Below are 23,997 nucleotides of genomic sequence, written 5' to 3' on the forward strand. Positions count from 1 at the left end.
CTATAAATTTTCAGGTTTTCATTTAACACCCTTAGAGAGTCCTTTCACATATATATGTTATTAAAGGGAATTAATAGGTATTGCTCTGAATTAGCTATTAGGCATTTTTTTTTGTATGCTCATTGAATTAGCTCTATGAAAAGCTTCATGTTTGAGTTGCAGCAGATATCTTAAAACATTTTTATTCTGATATAATAGTTGCTCTTTAATATCATTTATTGTTAAAAGTATTTAGTTTTTTCCTTGTGAAATGCCTTCCTATAAGAAGCATCATCAATTACTTGATACAGGACATAACGCAAATTAGATTCAGATCAGAAATCAGTTTATTATCTCCTGTTAAATTTCCCAATCAGTAGTAGATTTCTTTACAAGATATTACTACTGAAACATCAACTGTTTAAAAATTGGTAAATGCACATCAAAACTTTCAACTTTGAAACAAGCAGCTCAGTACTGGTACTTATAACATTCAGTCAAAACGGGTTACTATCAAAATTTATCTTTTTAAATAAAAGAGAAATCCTGTTGTTTAGCAGATCTCTACATTTTGTACAAAATTCAAATCTATTCTACTGAGTTCACCCAGATAAAATATTTGCAGGAATCATCTTATACCTTTAAATCCTGCACATATTTGACCTGTCGAGAATTTTCCTCTGTAATTCTATTCAGTTGATCTTGTGTTGTCTCCAATGTTGAGTTTTGTGAATTAGTTTCATTTCTCATTGACCTTAGCTGTGCAATGGCTTGTCTTAACTGTTTAGTTCTGTGCTTGACCTCCTCTGTAAGTGTAAAGTAGTTGACTACATTTAAATGTTGACAAAATAATTTTTATTTAGGGTCCCTACTATATTAATGCTGCGTTTACATGTAATTTCAAATTCGATTTGTGTTTACTACTTCTAATTACTTTAATTGGCACTAGAATCGTTGAACATTCAAACGTCAATTCAAATACCAATTGCAATACGTGTCAAATTTGCTTTACTGTCGGAATGATATTGAATTTAAATTCGCATTATCAATTGATTGATTATAATTAGCAGATTAGATTCAAATTACAATTTAGAAAGTGTCCACACCATAGTTTAATTCCAATTAGTGCCAATTAACTAATTCTTATTAACAAAAACATATTTCAATTCAAATTAAATGTAGGTGTAAACTAGGCATAAGAGTAAATGAAATGTTTAACATATAATTATAAGTTTCATAACTAGTGATTTATATTGGATATCGCTTGATATCAACTCAAATTATTAATTTCACTATAGTAATTAATAAACCTATGACCAGTTTATTTTATTACTACTGGTATTTTATTTTTGTTTATGTGTATATCGTGTTATGTGACCATCTGTAGTTTTGGGGGCCATCTCAATAGTTAATTAGATGGCTTCTAGACGAAAATACACATGAAATGCTGATATATATCATCAAGTATATGCACTGTTAACTGTTTATTTTAGACTTATTATAAGTTGGAAATGTGTTTTAGTGTGTAATAACTTTCAAATATGAGAATTTCAGTCAAATCTGTGAATGTGATTTTGACAGCTAGTGCCCCTTTAAGATTTTTATCTGATGACGTCACAATAACGTCATAATATGTACAAAAATGTACCATTTCCATAAATAAGATGAAAATACAGAATTTTTGTAGTTGTCCAACTTTATTCCCTTTGAGGAAACATCATGTGCAGCCAAGAAACAACAAAATTATTTAAGGAAAGCTTTATTATAACTATTTACATAATCTCACCAAATATAAAGTTGTTTATTCGGTGTGCACATACTTTTTAATCGAAAGTATACTTAAAATTTGATGAAAAACAAGGCAAATCTATAAATTATACAAAATATGCAAATTTTGTCATTGTTTGTTGCCAGGGTAACCCATTCAATATAAAATTTGTTTATGTTTTCTAAATACCTTGTACTGGAGTCTAGTTTGGACAAATGTAAGAATATGTACGATAACTTTTAAATTTGCAGGAATATTTAGGCCAAATAAGAGCCCTTTTTTCCCTATTCCTTTGCATCACACTCCATGCAGTGTGATACTACAAATATCTCTGCACACGAAAAATATATAACAAACCATAACCATATGAGAAAATGTATGATAGTATTAAACTAGTGAAATGGAAACAACCACAACACTTCTTTAAATTTTAATAGAATTGTAACCAGTTTATGAAACTGAGTATATAAATCAGTTCAACTCAATTTGAAAGTATTACCAACCATGTGAGGGCTGTAAAGCCAGTCAAGGTCGTTAAACACTTCCATCACCATTGAAAGTATTGACAAGGGTGTTGACCTTTCATCGGTGTACACATATTTTTGTTTGTATAAAGATATAGAAATAACAGAACAAACAATGTTCAAATCATCCAAATAGTTCATGAATATAATACCTTGATATTGATGACATTTTTCTTCAAGTGCTAATAGCCTATGTCTGTCCTGTTCCCATGCCTGTAACTGATGCTGATGTGCTTGTGTCATCTCATTAAGTTCTCGATCACGATCTCTCAACTCACCAACCAGCATCTGAATCTCACGTCTTTGCTTATTTATAGTTGATGTATCCATACTTGAACTGTTTCCCTGTAATTCAAAAAAGACTATGAAAACAAAAAATACTACACATGTTGTTCAGTCATTTGCCACACTTTTTTTTTTATTATTAAATACAAACGTATATATCTTATAGAGTCCACAAATTCATGAAATTGTTAATTTGTTAATTCAATAAAGAATCCAATATTGATTTTGGTAGTTGAAAGTGTCTGAACATTTTTAATAAATGGCAAAAAGATTTCCCAATACTCAGAAATGTAGCAAAAATTGACAATTGTTACATATCTGTTTACAAAAATATTTGTTTTATATTGAAAAATCAGATCTTGGTTTATTTAACTTTTCCTTTTTTTAAGCATGCTTTGCTGGTCATTTAGTCTGTTTAGACTCACTATTTTTTTTAGCTTTTGCTCAAAACACAAAAGAGGATAAAAAAAATTAAGACAAGGTAGAGGAAATCATCTGATGTCTCCTTGAAGTTATTGCCATTTAATGGTGATTTTTTTGTCATTTTTGGGGGGTTTTGCCTTACATGAAAAAAAACTATAATAGATAAATAGACACTTTTTAAAAATCACAAAATTGATTAGCAAGGCAAGATTTACTATTAAGATACATTTCGCTGATATAGGTAGTACTAAGTAGGGTGTTACTCTTTATAGGAGTGACTGCCCAACAACAAATGGAAGTTTTTAACGACCTTGACTGGCTATACAGCCCTTGCACGGTCGGTAAGTGACTGCCCACTGAGTGCCCAGCCCTTTAAATAAGGATTTAACATTAATACAATGTCTATAAAAAATCTGTAACTTATCATTTCTGTTCATATGGAAATAACTCAATCACATAATAAGTACCACTTTGACTATTGGAAAGGATATAACTTAACAACGAGAAAAGCTATAATCCTGAAAATTATACTTTACCTTCATTTGGTCACCATGGTCACAGGAAACAACATATCTTAATTTGGAAAATATTTGTCAAAGAATTTCCATATCAATGAATGGACACTGTTTGGCTAGAGCCCGGTGTCACCGGGGGCTGTACATCCTCAAATCAATAACCAATTTTTCCTTCGAAAATCCAGTTAAAAACCACAAACGACACAAACACTCAGAATAAAATTTAAATATAATGACCCAGGCCATGTGTAAATTTCTAACAAAATATGGCTTCCGTGAATTATTTCTAAAAGTATACTACATGAGTGCATGTATTAATTCAAGGGTTAGTATTGGTTATGTATCTTATCAACATTTGTAAATAATTTAATGTGTATCTTATACAGTTATACATCATTTTACATGTATATATATATTACTGTTATCCTTGTACATATCATATCCAGGGGCGGATCCAGCCATTTTAAAAAGGGGGGTTCCCAACCCAGGACAAAGGGGGGGTTCCAACTATATGTCACCATTCAAATGCATTGATTGACCAAAAAAAAGGGGGGGTTCCAACGCCCGGAACCCTCCCCCTGGATCCGCCACTGATATCATTTAGTACATGAAGTAGATGTATTGTGACAGCCTACAATGAATGCACATACCCAAAGGTATAGCCAAACTTCCAAACCAAATCTTGTATTTTTTTTGCATAGAGGAGGGCAGTTATTGCTCTATATATATTTGATTTGATTTATTTTAGGTAAGTTCCATATTTAACTAAAAAAATAATTAAGATAATGGAAAGTGTGCTTGTCCTATTCAACCATTTGATTTAAAATATACAAGGAATACATGTAAGCATCCATAAAAAGTGACATAATACCAAGCCTAACCTGCTATTAGCTAGAAAAAGAGTTATCATACTGAGACTTTAAAGAACTACACAATGTATATAATTCCTTAAAAACTACTGTGATTTTGGCAGAGTTTGTCTGTGATTCTTTGGATCTTTTTTCAGTTCATAAATCTAAGTCTTTGGACATCCTTTTAAATTCTGCTATCACAGCCTATTAGAAAACATGCAATTTAAGGTTTAATACTGTAATTTATTACCGATAAAAGCGTAAAGTGTCTGTATATATCTCTTTGTTGGTGATGTAAAGATGCCATTTTTAAATGCATTATCATTTTCTGAATGAACACCAAAAAGACCCCAAAATTGCTTATGCTTTTAGAAGTACTTACCTTCAGAGAAAACTGTTCTGTCAGCTTTCCATTACCATGTCTAAAGTAACCCCTTGGACTTCCAGGAGCATTGTCATTGTTATCAACAACTTCCTTTACACTGTCAGTCTGAACTCTGAATGACCCAGTATGATTCGTCTTGTTTCTCTTTGAATTGTCCTCTTTTTTGTCTTTTGGTTCAGAATTAAACAACTCCTTTACATGGTTTGCAGAATGTTTAGAATGTTTATTAAACAGACCATGAAAAGAATCATCTACACCCTCAGGTACCTTAGAGGATTGGTTGTTAGTTAATAGTGAACTGATTGGATTAAGTGATCTGCTATGGTTGTGATCAGAAGGATTTCTGGTTCCCGTGTTTGAATCTGATTTATGTAAACCAAGATGTTTAGAGTTTTCTGAATGCTGATTTTCATGTCTCATATTTTCTAAATAATTAGGTAATGAGATTAGATTATCATCCTTTAATATTTGTACATATTTCTTTTCCTCTTTAGATACATCCTGGAATATTTGTACATATTTATTGTCCTCTTTAGGTACATCATTGTTCTTTGGTGTTTTATCTATGTCCCGTGAATAAGATCCATATTTATATTCATAATCTTTAAGAGAATTTGCCTCATTATAGTGTTTGAGTGAAAGAGTTGAAGGTATATGAGATGAGCTTGATGGATGAGATAAACCTTGTGGAGGAACACTTAATACTTTCTTGGAATGGGATCTACTCTTTGTCGTAAATGGTGGAATGGAATGCTACAAAATCAAAAAGTTAATAGTCAATTCACATTACTGTAAATTCAGAAATAATTGCACACATATATATTTATAGTAAAAACAGTATAATATCAATAGTCATGATAATAATAATAATTCTTCAATAAAAGAAGGTCACACAGGAAGCTACAAAATTAATATTCCCACATGCCCCCATGAAATAAATTGAATTCAGACATGACATGCTTCATATGCTTTGAGTACGTACACACCTGTGTATTGTTAATGCTGTTCCGATCGTACTCCAACGTCCTATGCGTTTTTATGAATAAGCTAACTGACGTCATAGAACAATGATGGAAGAATATAACCATTTTACTGGAAATACATACTTGTGAAACAGAAAATAATCACATTAAGGAAACGTAAACAAGCAATGCTAAAATGTGTTACAAGCCATTTTTTTTTTATAAATATAAGACATATAAGTAAAATTTTTATTTAAATTCATCAAAACCTATCTTAATACGCTATTGTAAATACTTTAAGCATGTCACTAATTCAATTTACTCTGTTCCTTACATCAAGTTAATATTGCATTAATTTATGGGAATGGCAAATATTTGCCTTCACCTAGAGCGCTTCGATCCAAAAGAATTGCCCTTTATGCTGTTATTTTACCCCTCGCTGTCACTCAAGGTAAAGTATTAAGCACAAACGGCCAACCCATGGTAAAATTAGTATAAATTCAAGCCCCCATGTATTATTTCTTAAATATTGCAAACGAAGATTTTCAAAATAATAAACACACACATAAGAAAATGAGACATTGTTATGAACTATATAATTTTCAAAACAGGTAGAAATAGTGAATTCATATAGTATTGACACCCTTCAAATTACTGCAACATTATCTAAAATTAAATCAAGTGGGTGAAAAATTATTATGCATATAAAAACAAGGCAAAGATATCAGAACTGACAACGCTATATATATATGGCTAAACCAAAAAAGACCAACAGGCAAACAACAGTACACAAAACTTAAGAGTAAGCGTACATAATTATTGACCCACAACATAAACTGGAGTGATATCAGGTGCTATAGATCCAGAGGGGTAAGCAGATCTTGCTATACATATGGCACCCATCATGTTGTTCATGTTAGTACAAACCTGGTAATAAGTCAAATTTTGTAGGTCACAATCAGGAAAAGGGGACAGATTGTAGTTAAGATATAAGGAACATATCTGTTATCATCTGTGAAACGGTTATTTCATAACCATCAACTAACTGTGCATGGCATTAAATAGTGTCTTTTGATTGATTAAAAGTAATGGCTCTTTTTGAATATAGAGCATTTTTGCATGGTAAAAAAATAAGCATCTGTCCAAATGTCATTTCAATCCATGAAGGTTTTCAAATTTTCATGTCAATCCCAGACTGTCTGTAAAAGAGGGACGAAAGTTACCAGAGGGACAGTCAAACTCATAAATTGAAAATAAACTGACAACGCCTGGCTAAAAATGAAAAAGACAAACAGACAAACAATAGAACTCATGACACAACATAGAAAACTATAGAATAAGCAACACAAACAAACCCCACCAAAAACTAGGGGTGATCTCAGGTGCTCCCAAAGGGTAAGCAGATCCTGCTCCACATGTGGCACCCGTCATGTTTCTTATAAATGTTATAACAAATCTGGTAAATAGTCTAATTCGGTAGGTCACATTCATGAAAGGGAAGGGGATTGTAATTACGACGTAAGGAACATATCCGATATCATTTGTGAAACAGTTATTCCATAACTGTCAACCAACTCGTGATGGTGTCCATAAAATTTACAAAGGGATGATTTCAACTTCACCATTTGGAACTCTTGGTTTAATAGCTTCGTTGTGAGCAGCAACCCTTTATCAAGTAAAATCATGATAGGAAATGCAAGCACGGGAATATGGTATCAATTGGGAGATATATACCCTGTATGCAGGTGCTGCATGCTGGAATGTTGCTACTTAGAAATGGAAAGTTCACAATTGGAAAGCTGAAATCATCTCTTTTGTCGTAAAGTTTTGTTTTCAACCTACCCTCATTGTCAATTTCTAGATGCAAGTCAAGATACATGTATGAGGCAGACTTAACTGTATCTATTGTATCCTTTATCTCTAGTTTGATGGGATAAATGCGTTCAACATAGTCACCAAATTTTGAATTATTTAGTGAAAAAACAACATCTATATAGCGGAAAGTAGAATTAAAGGATATTGCTAACTTCTTATCTTTCTTCCTAAGGAAAAAATGTAAATGTTAACTGTAAAACAAGTCCCTCTATCAGAAATGTACTGAAAATAAAAAAATAAAAAAATTTTAAAGTTTGTTTTAGACATTATAAAGCAGATTCTGCCAAAGTCTCATAAAATTGTATGAAGGTTTGACAAAGTTCTGGCCTCACAGTCATAAAACTTTGGAGCACGATTTTTGTACTCTGACTCGATAATCAACCAATCAAATTGCTGGATTTCATGTTTCGAGCATGAATTTTGTGCTCAGAGCACTGAGCAAAGTTTTATGCCTTCAAGGCCTGACGTATATCAAATTTTTAACCCAGACTGTACCTTCTTGTTAATTGTAAAAAAAATTAAAATCCATTTATCAGTTAAACAAGGAAAAAATGGAAATATACATTTTCAAAATTTGCTCTGGGTACTCACAGTGTTTCAGTCATTTACAAGCTTTTGTCCGAATGTCATAAAATTCCATGAAGCTTACACAAAGTTATTGATGACTGTAAACTTTAAGACAACAATCCAGGGTGATGTTATAGATTTTTTCAGAATTACCAAGAAAGTGCAGCACAATTGCAACATATCATTCAAAAATTATCAAAGACATCTGTCTTGCCTATTGTCATAAAATTTAAAAAAAAAAGACAATCTGATGGACAGCAACATTTCTTATTTAATTAACATATCATTGAAAATCGCTTAATAATTCAAAAGTCACAGGACCATGTCCTAGAGCATAGGGTATTAAAAAGTAGTAAAACTGATATGTACTGATAGCAATACAATTTTATGTCAAATATCAATGATCTATTAACAAGTTGTTCCAACTCACTTTATTAATAAGTAGAAAACTTAACAATTGATTTTGTTGAAGCTGTCGTTAGAAAGCAATCCCTATGTGTCAATATGTTTGTTTTTTCATTTGTTGGGGATTCATATGGAACTTTTGCCTAATATTTTACCACTGCATCACAGCCTATTCATCAATTTTCATTCTGTAAGTTCAGTAACAAATCAAATTTCAACAAGAATGTGTCCACAGTACACGGATGCCCCACTCACACTATCATTTTCTATGTTTAAAGGACTGTGAAATTGGAATAAATTCTCTAATATGGCATTAAAATTAGAATGATCTTATCAAAGGGAATGTATACTAAGTTTCAAGTTGATTGGACTTCTACTTTATCAAAAACTACCTTGACCAAAAACTTTAACCTGAAATTTGCACTATCATTTTCTATGTTCAGTGAACCGTAAAATTGGGGTCAAAACTCTAATTTGGCATTTAAATTAGAAAGATCATATCATAGGGCACATGTATACTAAGTTTCAAGTTGATTGGACTTCAACTTCATCAAAAACTACCTTGACCAAAAACTTTAACCTGAAGCCAAAAACTTTAACCTGAAATTTGCACTATCATTTTCTATGTTCAGTGAACCGTAAAATTGGGGTCAAAACTCTAATTTGGCATTTAAATTAGAAAGATCATATCATAGGGCACATGTATACTAAGTTTCAAGTTGATTGGACTTCAACTTCATCAAAAACTACCTTGACCAAAAACTTTAACCTGAAATTTGCACTATCATTTTCTATGTTCAGTGAACCGTAAAATTGGGGTCAAAACTCTAATTTGGCATTTAAATTAGAAAGATCATATCATAGGGCACATGTATACTAAGTTTCAAGTTGATTGGACTTCAACTTCATCAAAAACTACCTTGACCAAAAACTTTAACCTGAAGCCAAAAACTTTAACCTGAAATTTGCACTATCATTTTCTATGTTCAGTGAACCGTAAAATTGGGGTCAAAACTCTAATTTGGCATTTAAATTAGAAAGATCATATCATAGGGCACATGTATACTAAGTTTCAAGTTGATTGGACTTCAACTTCATCAAAAACTACCTTGACCAAAAACTTTAACCTGAAGCCAAAAACTTTAACCTAAAATTTGCACTATCATTTTCTATCAGTGAACCGTAAAATTGGGGTCAAAACTCTAATTTGGCATTTAAATTAGAAAGATCATATCATAGGGCACATGTATACTAAGTTTCAAGTTGATTGGACTTCAACTTCATCAAAAACTACCTCGACCAAAAACTTTAACCTGAAGCGGGACAGACGGACGAACGGACGAACGAACAGACGGACGAACGGATGCACAGACCAGAAAACATAATGCCCCTCTACTATCGTAGGTGGGGCATAAAAATCTAAAATGATCTTGAAGTTGTTTAAATATGAAAATTTACTGGTCATAAATGCAAAATTATCATACCCCAGTGGACACTCAATCTTATAGTAAAAGCTGTACCAATTTAATAAAAAAAAAAATTACAGCTGTGTCAGAATAGTTTTCAAAGATTTTACTTCACCTGGATAATCTGTGTTGAAATCTATTTTCTTATAAATCATACCTTAACTGGAGTACTATGTGTTGGAATATCATCTGATGTTGGCACAGGAAAAATCTCTACAAAAAAATAACACAAAAAGCAATAGATTTAATACCAAACTGAAATATCATGTGATGATTAGTTACTGTAAATTCAGAAATTATTGGGAGGTTTTTATTAATGCAAATAATGTGACTAGGTGAGTATTGCAATTATAGAACTTTTCATTCTCATATTGAATACATATATCTGTATCCAGATTTTCATGAAACTGCATTAATTAATCTCCAATTATTGTTTAATCCTCAAATATATTATATATATTGCAATAATAATTAATGCATGCAATAATTTCTGAATTTACTGTACTGTAAAAATTCATGAGGTAGTTCATCATTCTTTATGAAACATCATGAACAACAGTATTGTCTGCCTGCACTTATAATGTTCCACATAGCAGTTTGAAACCAGTCCCCAGGTAAGGGAAGGGTTGAGTGCTCACAAACATCCATCAATTTGATCCAACTTGATGTCACCAATGAGTCTTGTACACAAAACACGTCTTGCGTAAACATCATAAGCCTGATATCTTTGATGAGTTTTGAGGGTAAAGTGATTTCTTTTTATAATAGTTTGATTGCAATCTCTTGAGGAAAAAAATAGTTTTCAGAAAAATTATAACGTCAACATTGTGTTTCCAAACAAATTTCTTTTTTCTTGTACATGTTGTATGTAACTGAAATATATATAGTTTTTAATTTGCAAGAAAAAATGTTTGTCCCAAGAAATTAAACATGAATTTGGCCATAAGACCTTAACTGGCTTAAGTTGTATGTCGTTTTTATTTATATCAGTAGTTCTTCTTATATTTAGCTTTCCTTCAGATGCTGCAAGCATTCTTTGAATCTGAATTTCTTCTAGATTATTTTACTAGTATTCAACTTTGTATTTGTGTTTTTGTTATACTGTACATGTATATGATATTCCTGATTTGAACCTTATTGGATTTTACTTTCATCTTGTAGATACATTTTTGTAACATGATGGCAGTATTGGTAAATTAAAAGGCTGAGGGTTGAAAAAATTGTTAACCCTGCCAAATGTTCATAAGCCAGTTGGAATGTCATTCAATACTTATTTAAACTTAGACTAGTGTAAATTCATTGTTGAACACCTAACGCTTTCCTCTAGATACTATGTTTATATATACATCCAGGGGCCTCAGCATGCTCAGTGGCCAAGTGGTCTAAGTAGTTATTGTGCTGTAATTATCAATAGCCAATCAACACTGAGGTTGTGAGTTCATATCCTACTCATAGGAGTGCACTCGACTCCAATCTTAATTGACTAGGATTGTCAGTTTCCTAATCGAAGCGTGGGTGGTATTCTCTTGGGACTCCTGGCAGCTTCCTCCACCAATAAAAACTGACTGCCATGAAATAGTCCAAAAGTTGCAATTAAAAGTGGAGTTAAAACACCACCAATTAATCAATCAATCAATATATATGTACATCCTGCATCTCCTTTAATTCATATAAATAGACATAGTTCAAATGTAGATAATGGAGATTACAAGAAAAATAGAGGTGTTTAACCTACAGAAGTATGTAGTAACCTATGTTTGTTACAAATATTTAATATAGCATTTGAAAGATGGCACCTTGGGCATGTTGGAGAGGGAAAATTAAAGTGAGGTGATAAAAGTATATTCATAAACACTTTGATGTACCAACACAATAAATGTTTTGGAAAAAAAAAACAGTGAACATACCTGATTCATCCATTAAAGCAGTCCATAGTATTTCTTGTTGGTCACTCATAAGTCTCACAAAAATTTAGGACCTAAAATTATAAATTAATACAGTCACTCTCTGATCCCACTAGTACTGTCATTGTTCAATTAAGTCAAAAGATATATTACATATAAGTTTCATTATCATTATAGGTTCATTTTAAAATAAACTAGAACACACCCTTGATATCGCGGGTCCGTGACTGAATTAAAATATATAACCATGCGTAAGCCTTATTTTAGGCAGCAACCATTTGATTTTCTGGGGGGGGGGGCTATGGTTTTTTTTGGAAAAAAAAGTTTGTTTCCAGTTTTTGGAGAAAAAAATAATTTGTTTTTGATCCTGAGAATAAAAAATTGTTTGTTTCACCCTCAGCTGCCACTATATGTAATGCTTAAATTGAAAGAAAAAAATTGTTTTCGACTTGTCGCGAAAAAAATAGATTGTTTTTCGCCACCGGTGAAATAAAAAATTTGTCCAGAAAAAAAAACCATAGCCCCCCCAGAAAATCAAATGGTTGCTGCCTTAGTATTGGTATTGTCATCTGATAAAGTCATGCTGATTATAAGATACACAGTTTTCTCTGCTTTCAAAATCTTTCTGTTTGAACCCGTCGACCTGAAACTTATCAATTATTGATAATATTAATTATTTGGAAAACAAAAAGTCCTGGAATGGAGTATTTTTTAATCAACAGCATTGTTCTATATTAGTTATAAATAAAGTTGAATTCTTTTATTCGCTGTTTTACATCATGCCCACGTACAAATTGAAAACTGTACCTATACGCCTTATTTTAAGTCCAAATTTTAAGTATTCGTATTGTTATTGTAGAAAGTCTTACTGACTAAAATACTACAATAGGGAACAATTTGACAATAATTGAATTTAGTAGTGTCAACCAGGGTTCTCGCTAAGGCAGGTCCATCAGTCCTGGACTCATCAAAATTTTTATAAATAAAGTAGAATTCTTTGATTTGTTGTTTTTACCCCATGACGGCTGACAAATTGGACCTCGTTATTTTAGTATTATATATGGGGAATGAGATAATGCCCCCCTGTTTTCATATCATATAAAAAGACACAACTCTAGAACAATAAAAGTGACGCTAACCAAATTTGTACTTGATCTGAGTTTTGTGGTAATAAGCATAGTGTATAAGTTTTTGTTGAGGCAATCTAAAGTTCAATAATTTTTCCATTTAAAAAGGGCATGATTCAAGAACAGTTAAAGTCACACCATTAAAATTCAAGCATTTTCTGTATTTTGTGGTGATAAGCAATGTGTATAAGTTTCATAACATGTGATTTAGGAAAACTAAAGTTGAAGAAGTGAAACGAAAAATTCACCAATAAAGGGGCATAATCATGATAATACTAGAATGGTTTAAGTGATGCCAGCTAAATTTAAACTTAATCAGTGTTTTGTGGTAATAAGCATTGTGTATAAGTCATATCATTTGGTTGAGACAAGCTAAAGTTAGAGAACGGAAACTAACTTTGGGACGTACAGGACATACGTACAGCATGTACAGACTCACAAGGATAAAACATAATGCCCCTCTATTAGGCGGGGTCATAAAAATACAAAACTAAGGCTACAATTAAAAATATTTCAGTTTGCCCAAACCCGACCCATGATGACTGGGTGTGGGTAGGTAGGTAGGCAAATTCTTTTTTTTTTTTTTATCAGAATTCGCATGAAAATATTAAAAGATCTTAAAACAGTATATCTTTTTTTCCGTCAAACCTTTGTAGAGAAAACCAAAAGCCATGAATTTAAAACCTCTATAAATAAATTAGTCTACTATATGATTTGTATCCTGAGATGTTTATAACACTGACAATTGCTGGTGTGAAAGGGCTGGTGGATTTATGAAGTGATTTTCAACAGTTCCATCAACACGATGTTTGTGTAAAAAAAATATCAGCTGATTATGTAATGATTCAATTTGTTTGCAGTTTTTAAATCCTATTTCTATTAAAATAGATTAAATGTCCTAAAATATTTATTTGAATTATTATCTACCATCCTTAGTTTGTGTCTTTTTATGTTTTGAAAACAAATTTGTATTTACATTTATATCACACAGGTAAACTAATTTGACTATAAATACTAGATCTAAGCATGTTTTGTAGAATCTCCAAACTAAAAACGTATTTGTTATAATTTTTATATTTCTTTAAATAATCAAGTTTAAATTTTTGAAAATAATCATTATTGATAAAATTTAATTGCATAAAGTTAACGTTTTCTGAAGACTATTTATTTTTAGGTCATGGTTCTAGAGGCTTCCTCACAAATTTGTATAAAAATCCAATATGGCGTCCATAACATGTTTTTACTTTTGCACATGGGAAAAAAATATTTCTGACAAAAGTAAGATTTCTCTTGTCAAAAGGGATTTATATTGCAATAAATTATTCAGAGGGAGTTACATTCAGTTAAGATTATATTTCTGATTCTGTGAACAATTATAGTTTTATCAAATTCTCCCAAACAGCAACGTACTGATCTTGTCTAATGAGACTTGTAAATTTGAACTTTTTGAATAAAAGGGCATCTAATTTATATGATAAAAAAAGATTATAATTAAAGACAACAATTTATCAAGAAAAATTCCTTTTTATTCAGTAAAAACAAAATCTTCTTGCAAGATTGTAAATTCGCAACTTCCGGATCCATTTCCTGTCAGAATAACATTGGAAATATTCGATTGCACATGGTTTTAAACAAATCTACCTGAATATTCTTATCAAATATTCGATAACACGATGAAATTAACATTGAGCATATAGGTAAGGGTATGGTACTACAGCGTAAAAAAAAACTGCCACTTCACATGTTTTACTTTTTTACGTTCGTTAAATCAGAAGATAAAAACAGAGAACATCGAATATCGATTAACTGCGTCTTTTATACGCTTTCTTTTATTTAATCTTATTCACAGTTACTTTCAAACGCAAAGACGACAAACATTAAGTTTTGTACGATGACGGAGCGGACCCAAAAAAAATCCGAAAAAAAAAATCTTCAAAAAAACGTAAAAAAAAAGAATTTGAGTCGGCGGGTTTATTTTGGGTCGGTCGCGTTTGGGCAAACATACAATCTTTTTATTTTGGCCTAACTATAAATGACATGATGTACAAGATGTACTTCTGAATCAATATCACTTTCATGGGATGTTCATCATGTTCATGGAAAACAATACTGAACTGAGACTACACAAACATGATAAAGAAATGTACTTCTCAATCAGAATCATGGGAGATTTATGGAGAACAATACCGGTACTTGACTTGCACTATATGATGTGATGTACTTCTGTCTTCTGAATCATTATTGTTATCATGGTACAATGTAGGTTCATGGAGAACATTCTCGACTTGCACTATACATGCTATGTAATGTGATATATTTTTGTTTCAGCATAGGCGGATCCAGGGGGGGCCGGGCCCCCCCTTTCGTGGGAAAAATTTGGTTGATTATATAGGGAATCATTGAAGCATGACTGGAGCGGGGCCCCCCCTTAGGAAAAGTTCTGGATCTGCCACTGTTCAGTATCATTATAATTGGAGGTTCATGGAGAACAATACTGGGCTCACATTTCATGACGTGATGTACTTCTGAATCAATATTGTTATCATGGTAGGTTCATGGAAACAATACTGGTATCCCACTTTATACATGTGAGTATAATGTTTCCTTATGTCATCAATGTTCTTATGTCATCTGTGCTATTCATGTGTCCATAATAATTATCATAAAGATAAGGATTTCAGTCATAGCTGGTCAATTATTAACGAATACCTCCTCAGATCTGTTGTCGTACAAATATTTCAACGGCGGACGAAGAAAATTTATAAACGATATTACATTTTTAATGCAATAAATAGATAAAACATTTACCAAAGGCAACTTTCATGGCGTTTTGATGAAGCAACAAACTTATTTTTGCAGAAAGTTGATGTACATGTATACAAAAAATGTACTCTCTAAAGCATTGTCAAGTAACAAGTACCCGGAGACAGATTTTAACACCTCCTGCAGGAACGAAAAAAAAAAGCCAATCACAATCCAAATAGGATATTATCTTGATATGCAAAATTAATATAACTTTTATAAATCTAGTGGATGTTTAGCTAGGCCTTACAATTTTCCAAACTGGGGGTTAACACTCAGAGATAACATTTGCCTTCTTCTTCTCTAAGTAAATTCCTCCGCAACGGAGCACCCGTGTCACACGGTATAAAAAAAAAATCCCTTATTTTTATTTATTGCTGTTTAAAAACATGGAGCAGACTAGATTAGAATATATACAATCCTTAAATAATAACGGCTACAGTAGTCTTTGGTGCACCTCGTCTGGTAACCTTAAAAGTTTTTTATATACAGAATATCAGAAAATTTTAGAAAAAAGACTAACATAAATAGTTCAATAATTATTTTTGTACGTTGACGTACAAGAATAACGCCTACAGTAGTCTTTGTACGTTATTCTTGTCACATAAATAATATTGGTTTGAACTTGTTTACAGTTGTTGTTTTTCTTTCCATTTCCGGGGGAGAATAGAGACCAGATTTTGCGATGATATTAGAACTCAAGATAAAATCTGTCCTTTATAAGTACAATATTAATACTTCCGGTAACAGGGTAAATTGGTTTTAGTAAAATTATGATGATTATGCATGATAAACACATTTTGCCTGTTACACAAACTTCCAGTCCTTTGAATATATATTTATATAGGGATATTTAATTTACCATTTCAATTTTGAATTTATCCCGTGTTAATACCGGTATCAGGTCCGTTCGCGCCCAATATGGATACTTTCGCACCCTACACGTTCGCACCTCGCACGTTCGCACCCAAGGTCCGTTCGCACTCTACACGTTCGCGCCCAATTTTAATTCAAATTCCAGTTGAATAATTGGAAAATCATCATTGTTGTTTTTAATTGCTTTCGTGTAAATACTGAATGTATTTATAGCTTGAAGATTGAAGATTATAAGGGAGCTACCATTTGATTTTTATGGGGGGGCTAGGAAGAAATTTGAAAAAAATAGGCAGGACAGGAGTTTTGAGTAAAAAAAAAGGCAGGATGAGACACTTGCAAAAAAAAAAAAAGTCAGGACGACAATTTAGGTAAAAAAAAGTCAGGATAAACTATAAAAAAAAGGCAGGACCGAACAGAGTGAAAAATAAAAAGGCAGGACAGAGATTACAGCTAAAAAAAAATGCAGGACAAAATTTTTCATCCTAGACCCCCCATAAAAATCAAATGGTAGCTCCCTAAATGAAAAAACACAAAAAATAATTGTTTTTAACAGCTTGGTCCCTTTGATCTGAAACAATGAAACAATAAAATATAGCAATACACTATTATAACCAAAAAATGATAAAATTTATTCAAGACTTAAAAAAAAAAACGTAGTCAGAATCTCACTTCATTTTGAAACAAGTCAATGAAACAAAGTTATAGTAATACACTAACCAAAACATGATAAAGACTTATTCAACCAGAGACATGTATACTAAAGAGATTAGCGACTTGTAAATCTCGCTGACTTCACGCGTGTAAACTCGTACCCAGCATCCTCTAATCATATGATAACGAGATTAGCGGTAGTCTAGACAATCGATAATAATCACTCGGAACACCCTGTTGTTTTTCTTTGTATTAAGGACCAGGACAAAGACTTTCAGAATTAAAATCTTGTATTGTAAACAAATTCGCAGGTGAATAATAATGACGCTGTTTACTAGCATCAATCGGTCTGTTAATTAGGGGGTCCCATGATTAGGAGTATGTGGGAAATTATTATCTTTGCAGGAAATAACTGTGTAATGTCGAGAAAAAAAAATTTAAAAAAATTATAAAACTTTATAATTAACTTTCATCTCAATATTTATATCTATATTAAAATTGATGCTTGGTGGCTGTTGTGATATTCACGATGTCCAAGACAGATTTTTTATCATGGGACGACAATTTAGATTTAGATATATTGTTCGGGGAATACACAGACACTGACCCAATTGTAGATAGTGACGACGACTTTGTTCTAGCGACAGGTGTGCACCCCCCCCCCCCCCACAAAAAAAAAAGGTCAAGGAAATTGACAAGAGTTTAAGTGCAGATGTTACTGCTACTGATGGTTACAAATGTCTTGACTGTGACAAGATTCTGAAATCTATCTCTGGGTTCCGTGGACACACATCAAGACAACATGGAAAACAATTGAAAGGTAATTTAGATGAAAATGTTATTTTTTTCTCCATCCTTTTAACAAGGACGCATTTGTTAAAAAAAAAAAAAAATATGCAAAAGTACATGTCCTTTAAAAGTATTTAAGGTCCTGTCCATGCATGCTATGTTAATTTTGTAATACTTCCCTAAGAAAAACTTTAAGAATCATCAATTCCGCCAAGATTGAATAATTATTATGAAAACAAAATGTCAAAGTGGATTGGTACTTAATTAAATGGCTTCGTGGTGCATATATGAACAACTTGACAAGATATGTTGGGCTACTTTACACTGTGATAAAAAGTTTCAAGTTTTAACACCACTGAGGGGTTCACACTACCTTGTTTATGATGTTAATAATTAATCTAGAAAGACTTCATCAATTTGTTAACAACAGGTGACATTTCTGCATGTCCAAGTGGTTTAATTACATGAGTTACTAACTTATTAAGAGGAAGAATCATACAGCTACTGATAACCTAACATGTTTGATCTTTACTTCATGTACTTTACAGGATGTTTACTTATTAATAGGTGTCAAATTATAAACAGTTTTATTACCATGATCAAGATTTTTAATTAGCAACATTAAAACCTGAATCAATGGACAAGAACATTAGCATGTGTTTAGTAATTTAATTATCATTGCTTTAATTTTCAAGTAAAAGAACATTATGACTCTGAAGCCATTTTGAGACCATTCAATTTTTAAGTAGTTTTGTTATCCAACGATCATTTTATTCAGGATTATCCTAGTCCAACTATAATACAAGAAACAGTTTTATAAACCTTATATGTCATTGTTTAAACAAGCACAACCTCGAAATATTGCTTCGTTTTATTTATTTTTGTTCCAAAAGTCGGGAGCCTTATCGAGTACTGAATCTAAAATTTGGGCTTCTTGAATCGGGATATAAATTCGCCTATAATTTTATTAGCTATTACTAAAGAAAGCTTAAAATTACAAATAAACTACGCCTCTACATAAATTTAAGTTATTCTTAACTGAATTGTGTTGATATAGATTGTATTTTATTATAATTTGGTTGTTTTCTGTACGTTAAAGCTGTTTGTAAATAATCAATATGGCGGACTGTTTGGCGAATTTTCTACTCTCGAGAAATCTCGTGCACACGCGTGAAGTTGACCGCTGGTTATAGCCATAACGATAAGTTGCCAATCTCTGTATTTATATGTCTCTGATTCAACACAAAAGAAAACGTTGACAGAATCCCACTTTATTTAGAAAGGAATATTATTTTTTATAACAAATTACACTATCCAAAACATGATTAATTAAGATTTATTCAACATAAAAAAATGCTGTATCACTTTATTTTGAGACAATGAAAACAATAATACTTATAAGAATACTACTTAATTACAAAGTTAAAATTGGGCGCGAACATGTAGGGTGCAAACGGACTTTGGGTGCGAACATGTAGAGTGCGCAAGTGAAAGGGGGCGAACATGAGTGGGTGCGAACGTGAATGGGCGCGAACTGACCCGGATTCGTTAATACCCCCCCCCCCCCCACCCCGATTTAGACTAAGCCAGTATTGGCAATAAGTGGTATGTTTTGCCAAGGATTTGTAAAGACTATAGTATTAAGATCTTACTATACAAATCCTTGCTTTTGCTGTTTATCCAATATTTTTAATATGCTAAACTATAACATGTGATATATCATGGGAATAGCAAAGGTATCTACAAAAATTTTAATACAAATATATCAAAGTACAAAAATGTATGTGCTGTCTACAATCATTTGACAATATTATATGCTAGCAGTGTATGGCAAATCAACAACAACACGCATATAAATAAATTAAATGCCTTTCAAAGAAAATGACTAGCTTTATGTCTAAACCAACCAACAACAGCTAGTAAAGAAACCTTAGAAGTAGTAGCAGGAATTCTTCCACTGGACCTCAAAAGAGAAGAAACCGGTATAAGACAAATTGCAAAAATAAAATCTATCCCTATCCCTATTAAACAAATTTTTGAAGATTGGAAAAATATAAATTTATTCACCAATTGGAAGAATGGTATTACAGTCTGAAGACATGAAGAGGTCAACAGAGATTGATTCTGATGGTATAGAGTCTGAATTTAAATTCCGAGGGTTAGCAGCCTCCAAAATCACCACCAGAGTATTGGAAAAATCTCGGACATTGTCGGAAGTTCAAAGTCTAGATCAGAGAAACAAGCTTTTCAGGGAAAGACTATTATTTTGGAAAAAATACATCAACTAAAAAAAAATACAACAATAGCTTTCACTGATCAATGGCTCCTGCAGAGGAAACCCGGGTCCATGCGGGGCTAGGGCAGATATTCTAATACCAAACAGTACAGAACATTTGGAGTTAACACAGCCAGTTTATGATAGAGGATCTATTTTATATGGGGAATTAGTTGCTATCAAGCTGGTAATAGATTTTCTTATAATTCCAAACAACAGAAAAAACACAGAATCCATCAAAATTTTCTCAGATATCCAATCAGCAATTGGAATTCTCACTTTAAATCATTTTAAATTGGAAATCGGATAATTTAGGCAAAACTATTCATGATATTAAAATCAGTATTTTGGCACTAAAATCTGAAGGAATCATTCTTTCCATTGAATGGACCCCTGGACACGCTGAAATACAAGGTAATGAACTAGCAGACAAACTAGCTAAAAAAGCAGCACAGGAGGCAGAAAAATAGAAAGCATTCCAATATTCTCAAAACAAGATATACAAAAAGGAGCAAAAGACAGTGTAATGTTAAAATGGCAAAACCGATGGGACAACAGTCATGACAGTGATAAAGGAAGAAGATATTATTCCTTTCAACAAAATGTAAAAAATACACTTCCAAAAGACAAACCTTCAACTGAAATGTATCGGATATTAACTAGTTTAACAGTCAGGGGACTTACTTAAATGAGTGATTTTCTAAATCACTGATTCAAGTAACATTATTTCCATAAAGGTTGGAAGTAAGAGTTGTCTTTCTTTAATAATCACCTATTTAAGTAGTACAAATTAATCACTTGAAGAAGTGATTTAATTTTATTGTAGCTTCAAATATAGAATACCAATGATCCAGGGACGAATTATGTTTCTAAAATTATCAGAACCAACATCTGTGTTGATGGGATGACCAGGTCATTTCAGGTGATGACCTTGTACTGAATCTAGGATAATGACATAAAAATCGCATCAATTTCCTTCTAAAAAAATCACTTCTTTAAGTATCATTATTTTAAAAACCACACTAATTTCAACACCCACGAACAGTGAAATTTTTATCGCGAACAGTAGAATTTTATGACATAATCTGAAAGATGCAACCTTGAACTTTACATGAAAAATATTCCCACATCTGGGAAAAATCTGTTTAAGAAAGTATCAGTTCATTATATAAAGCCATTATTATAGCAATTTTTCAACTAAAACAGAATTTGCATCTAAATGATAGCACCAAAGGCATAAACCTTGCTACTTAAAAGAAGCAAAAAGTTATTTTCTTTTCAATTTTACTAATGAAAAGATATTTTTTAAATTTTGATAAAACTACAAAATCACAATTTGTGACATAACTTCAAATTTGCTACTCAAATAAGTGATTTAAAAATCACTTGTTTCAATAAGTCCCCTGACTGTTTAAAAACAGGATGTTGTAATTTAAATTATCTACTGTATTGTGAAAATTATGAGGAGGCTATGGAGAAACTCCGCTCTGCACTCTACTTCATAACATCAAAACTAACACCTAAATCAGAAGTATTATTAGCAACAACAGAAAATGAAAATTACAAACATCACATAGAAGATATTCAACATTTGTTAGGGGTCTTTATTAAAGATACTGGAAGGTTCACAAAATAGATAGTTAAGGTTTTCTAAGGGTTAATTATTTATTGATTTATCTTTTTATTTATTTAATTATTTATTTTTCTCTGCAGTGCCACATCATAAATACATTATTTATTGATTTATCTTTTTATTTATTTAATTATTTATTTTCTCTGCAGTGCCACATCATAAATACAAATGTACTAATGAGTTTTATACATTAGCTACATAAAATTACCAGAGTGATCTAAATACAGAGAGATTAGTGTCAAGTTGACACTCACTATTAAAGACTTGTTCCCAAAGTTAACAACATCTCCAACTTGGAATGGTTGCAACTCAAGACTCACTTATTTCGAACTGCTTTTTAGGATTTCTTGTAGATTTTATATAATTTTAATTGACTGCATTAGTGTTAAACTGTATCATGTGTATTGTATATTTTAGGGTACATGCATTAATCATTTAAAAAATTTTTTTTTACTTTTTCTTTTTCACAGAAAAATTTAATGACCCATCCGTAAAAAAATTTAGATCAAAGATAAATAATTCATAAGGTGCCGATTTGTCTGTGTTAGTGCTGATTTGTCTGGGTGCTGAATTGTCTTTCGCTGGGTGCCGAACTGTCTAGAATTCCAGTTACAGCCCTTTCCCTAGAATTAAATTTCTGATGAAATACTTATTAATTACTAGTTTTCTGTTCAAAGGGGAAATAACTCATTTTTTTAAAGACATTGTTTTAATGATAAATGAAATTTTGGATTATTTCCCTTTTCTTTGGCCGGCATGGTAAATTGTCTATTATTCTGTATAAACTAATTTTCTGAATGCTATATATATTTAAATTTTTTTGGATAAAGTGAACTCTTTTGTGTATATATTAATCTATTTTTGTTAAAGGATACATGTATGTTCTTCATTTAAGAAATAATTCATGGAATCAGTTTCATCATGGTATTTTTCGTCCTGCTTGAAGACTTGATATTTTTACGAAGTTTAAATAATAAAATACACCATGACAAGTTATATATTATAGATCAAGTTAGAATTTCATTCCATTACAATGAATTTTAACCGGTAAGGGACTATGTATTGCCATGCAATACTCGCATAATGCTTGTTTCATTTCATATTTATTTTTATTGTACAAAAATGTTGTATGTGTAAGTGTTGTATATACTATATATATTTTAGGGCTCCACGCATTAAAGAATCTAGTTGTTGAAAGAAATGGCAGCAGCAGATACAGAAACTTGTGGAAATAGCAAATTTCTGCCATTGGCTTGTCCACAGCCTGGTGTAACATATCCAATACAGATTTCCTATTGTGGAGGTATGTTATATGTAAATATTTTACTTCACTCTACATTGCTCTAGGATTGGTGTATAGCTGCATTCACTTGGTCTGTTCTTCCAACAAATAATTCTATCTCACTTTTCTCAGGTACTATGGAAAAAAATGACTTTATATTTGGTCAGCAGCTTTACCAGATTGACCTGCTGGACAGTGGACAGTGATTTTTTGTAATGTATGATCTCTTTTCAAATCTGTCAAACACCATGAACACCTACTTTTTGTTATTGTTCCATCTCGTGGTCTCCATCCATCTCATCTGTCTGTCTATCCAAATCATATCAGAGACCTTTGACATTAGGCTCTCATAGATAGTAGGATTATTTGTTTTGTTTTCATTTAACATTTTAGGAATAACTAGTCAATCAGAGAATGATTCTGTTGTTGGCTTATTCTTTGATGAACCAGACCTGTATCCTTAAGACCTTAACATCTCACCAACAAAATTATAGAATATATCATATATATGCAACTGCCACAGCCTAAAACATTGTAAAACATCTATATACATTTGTAGACATGGTAGTTAGACAGAAACTGTCACCCTTAAAATGATCAGCAATATACAAACAAAGCCATACACATCCGTAATTGAGTTTTCAGCTTTTGGC

The 23,997-nt window shown here is 31.9% G+C and overlaps 2 protein-coding genes across 4 annotated transcripts in view; one reads left to right on the plus strand and one right to left on the minus strand.

The window, feature by feature from the left end:
• The window catches only part of LOC143076146 (uncharacterized), a 53,173-nt gene extending 36,662 nt beyond the window's left edge, over window positions 1-16,511 (minus strand). The window contains exons 1-6 of one of the 3 annotated variants that reach the window (XM_076251818.1): window positions 16,400-16,511; window positions 11,913-11,983; window positions 10,163-10,218; window positions 4,728-5,483; window positions 2,424-2,616; window positions 619-785 (exon numbers count right to left, since the gene is read on the minus strand). In XM_076251818.1, coding sequence (XP_076107933.1) covers window positions 619-785; window positions 2,424-2,616; window positions 4,728-5,483; window positions 10,163-10,218; window positions 11,913-11,961 — 1,221 coding nt within the window. In that variant the 5' untranslated portion in view covers window positions 11,962-11,983; window positions 16,400-16,511. Of the gene's footprint in view, window positions 1-618; window positions 786-2,423; window positions 2,617-4,727; window positions 5,484-10,162; window positions 10,219-11,912; window positions 11,984-16,088; window positions 16,289-16,361 lie in introns of those variants that run through there. The other 2 variants (XM_076251817.1, XM_076251819.1) reach the window with 2 other exon arrangements.
• Window positions 16,500-23,997, plus strand: part of LOC143076147 (density-regulated protein homolog) — a 45,719-nt gene continuing 38,221 nt past the window's right edge. The window contains exons 1-2 of the mRNA XM_076251820.1: window positions 16,500-16,589; window positions 23,227-23,365. Coding sequence (XP_076107935.1) covers window positions 23,263-23,365 — 103 coding nt within the window. The 5' untranslated portion in view covers window positions 16,500-16,589; window positions 23,227-23,262. The remainder of the gene's footprint in view (window positions 16,590-23,226; window positions 23,366-23,997) is intronic.

Source organism: Mytilus galloprovincialis, chromosome 5, assembly GCF_965363235.1.
Source record: "Mytilus galloprovincialis chromosome 5, xbMytGall1.hap1.1, whole genome shotgun sequence".
Taxonomy (NCBI): domain Eukaryota; kingdom Metazoa; phylum Mollusca; class Bivalvia; order Mytilida; family Mytilidae; genus Mytilus; species Mytilus galloprovincialis.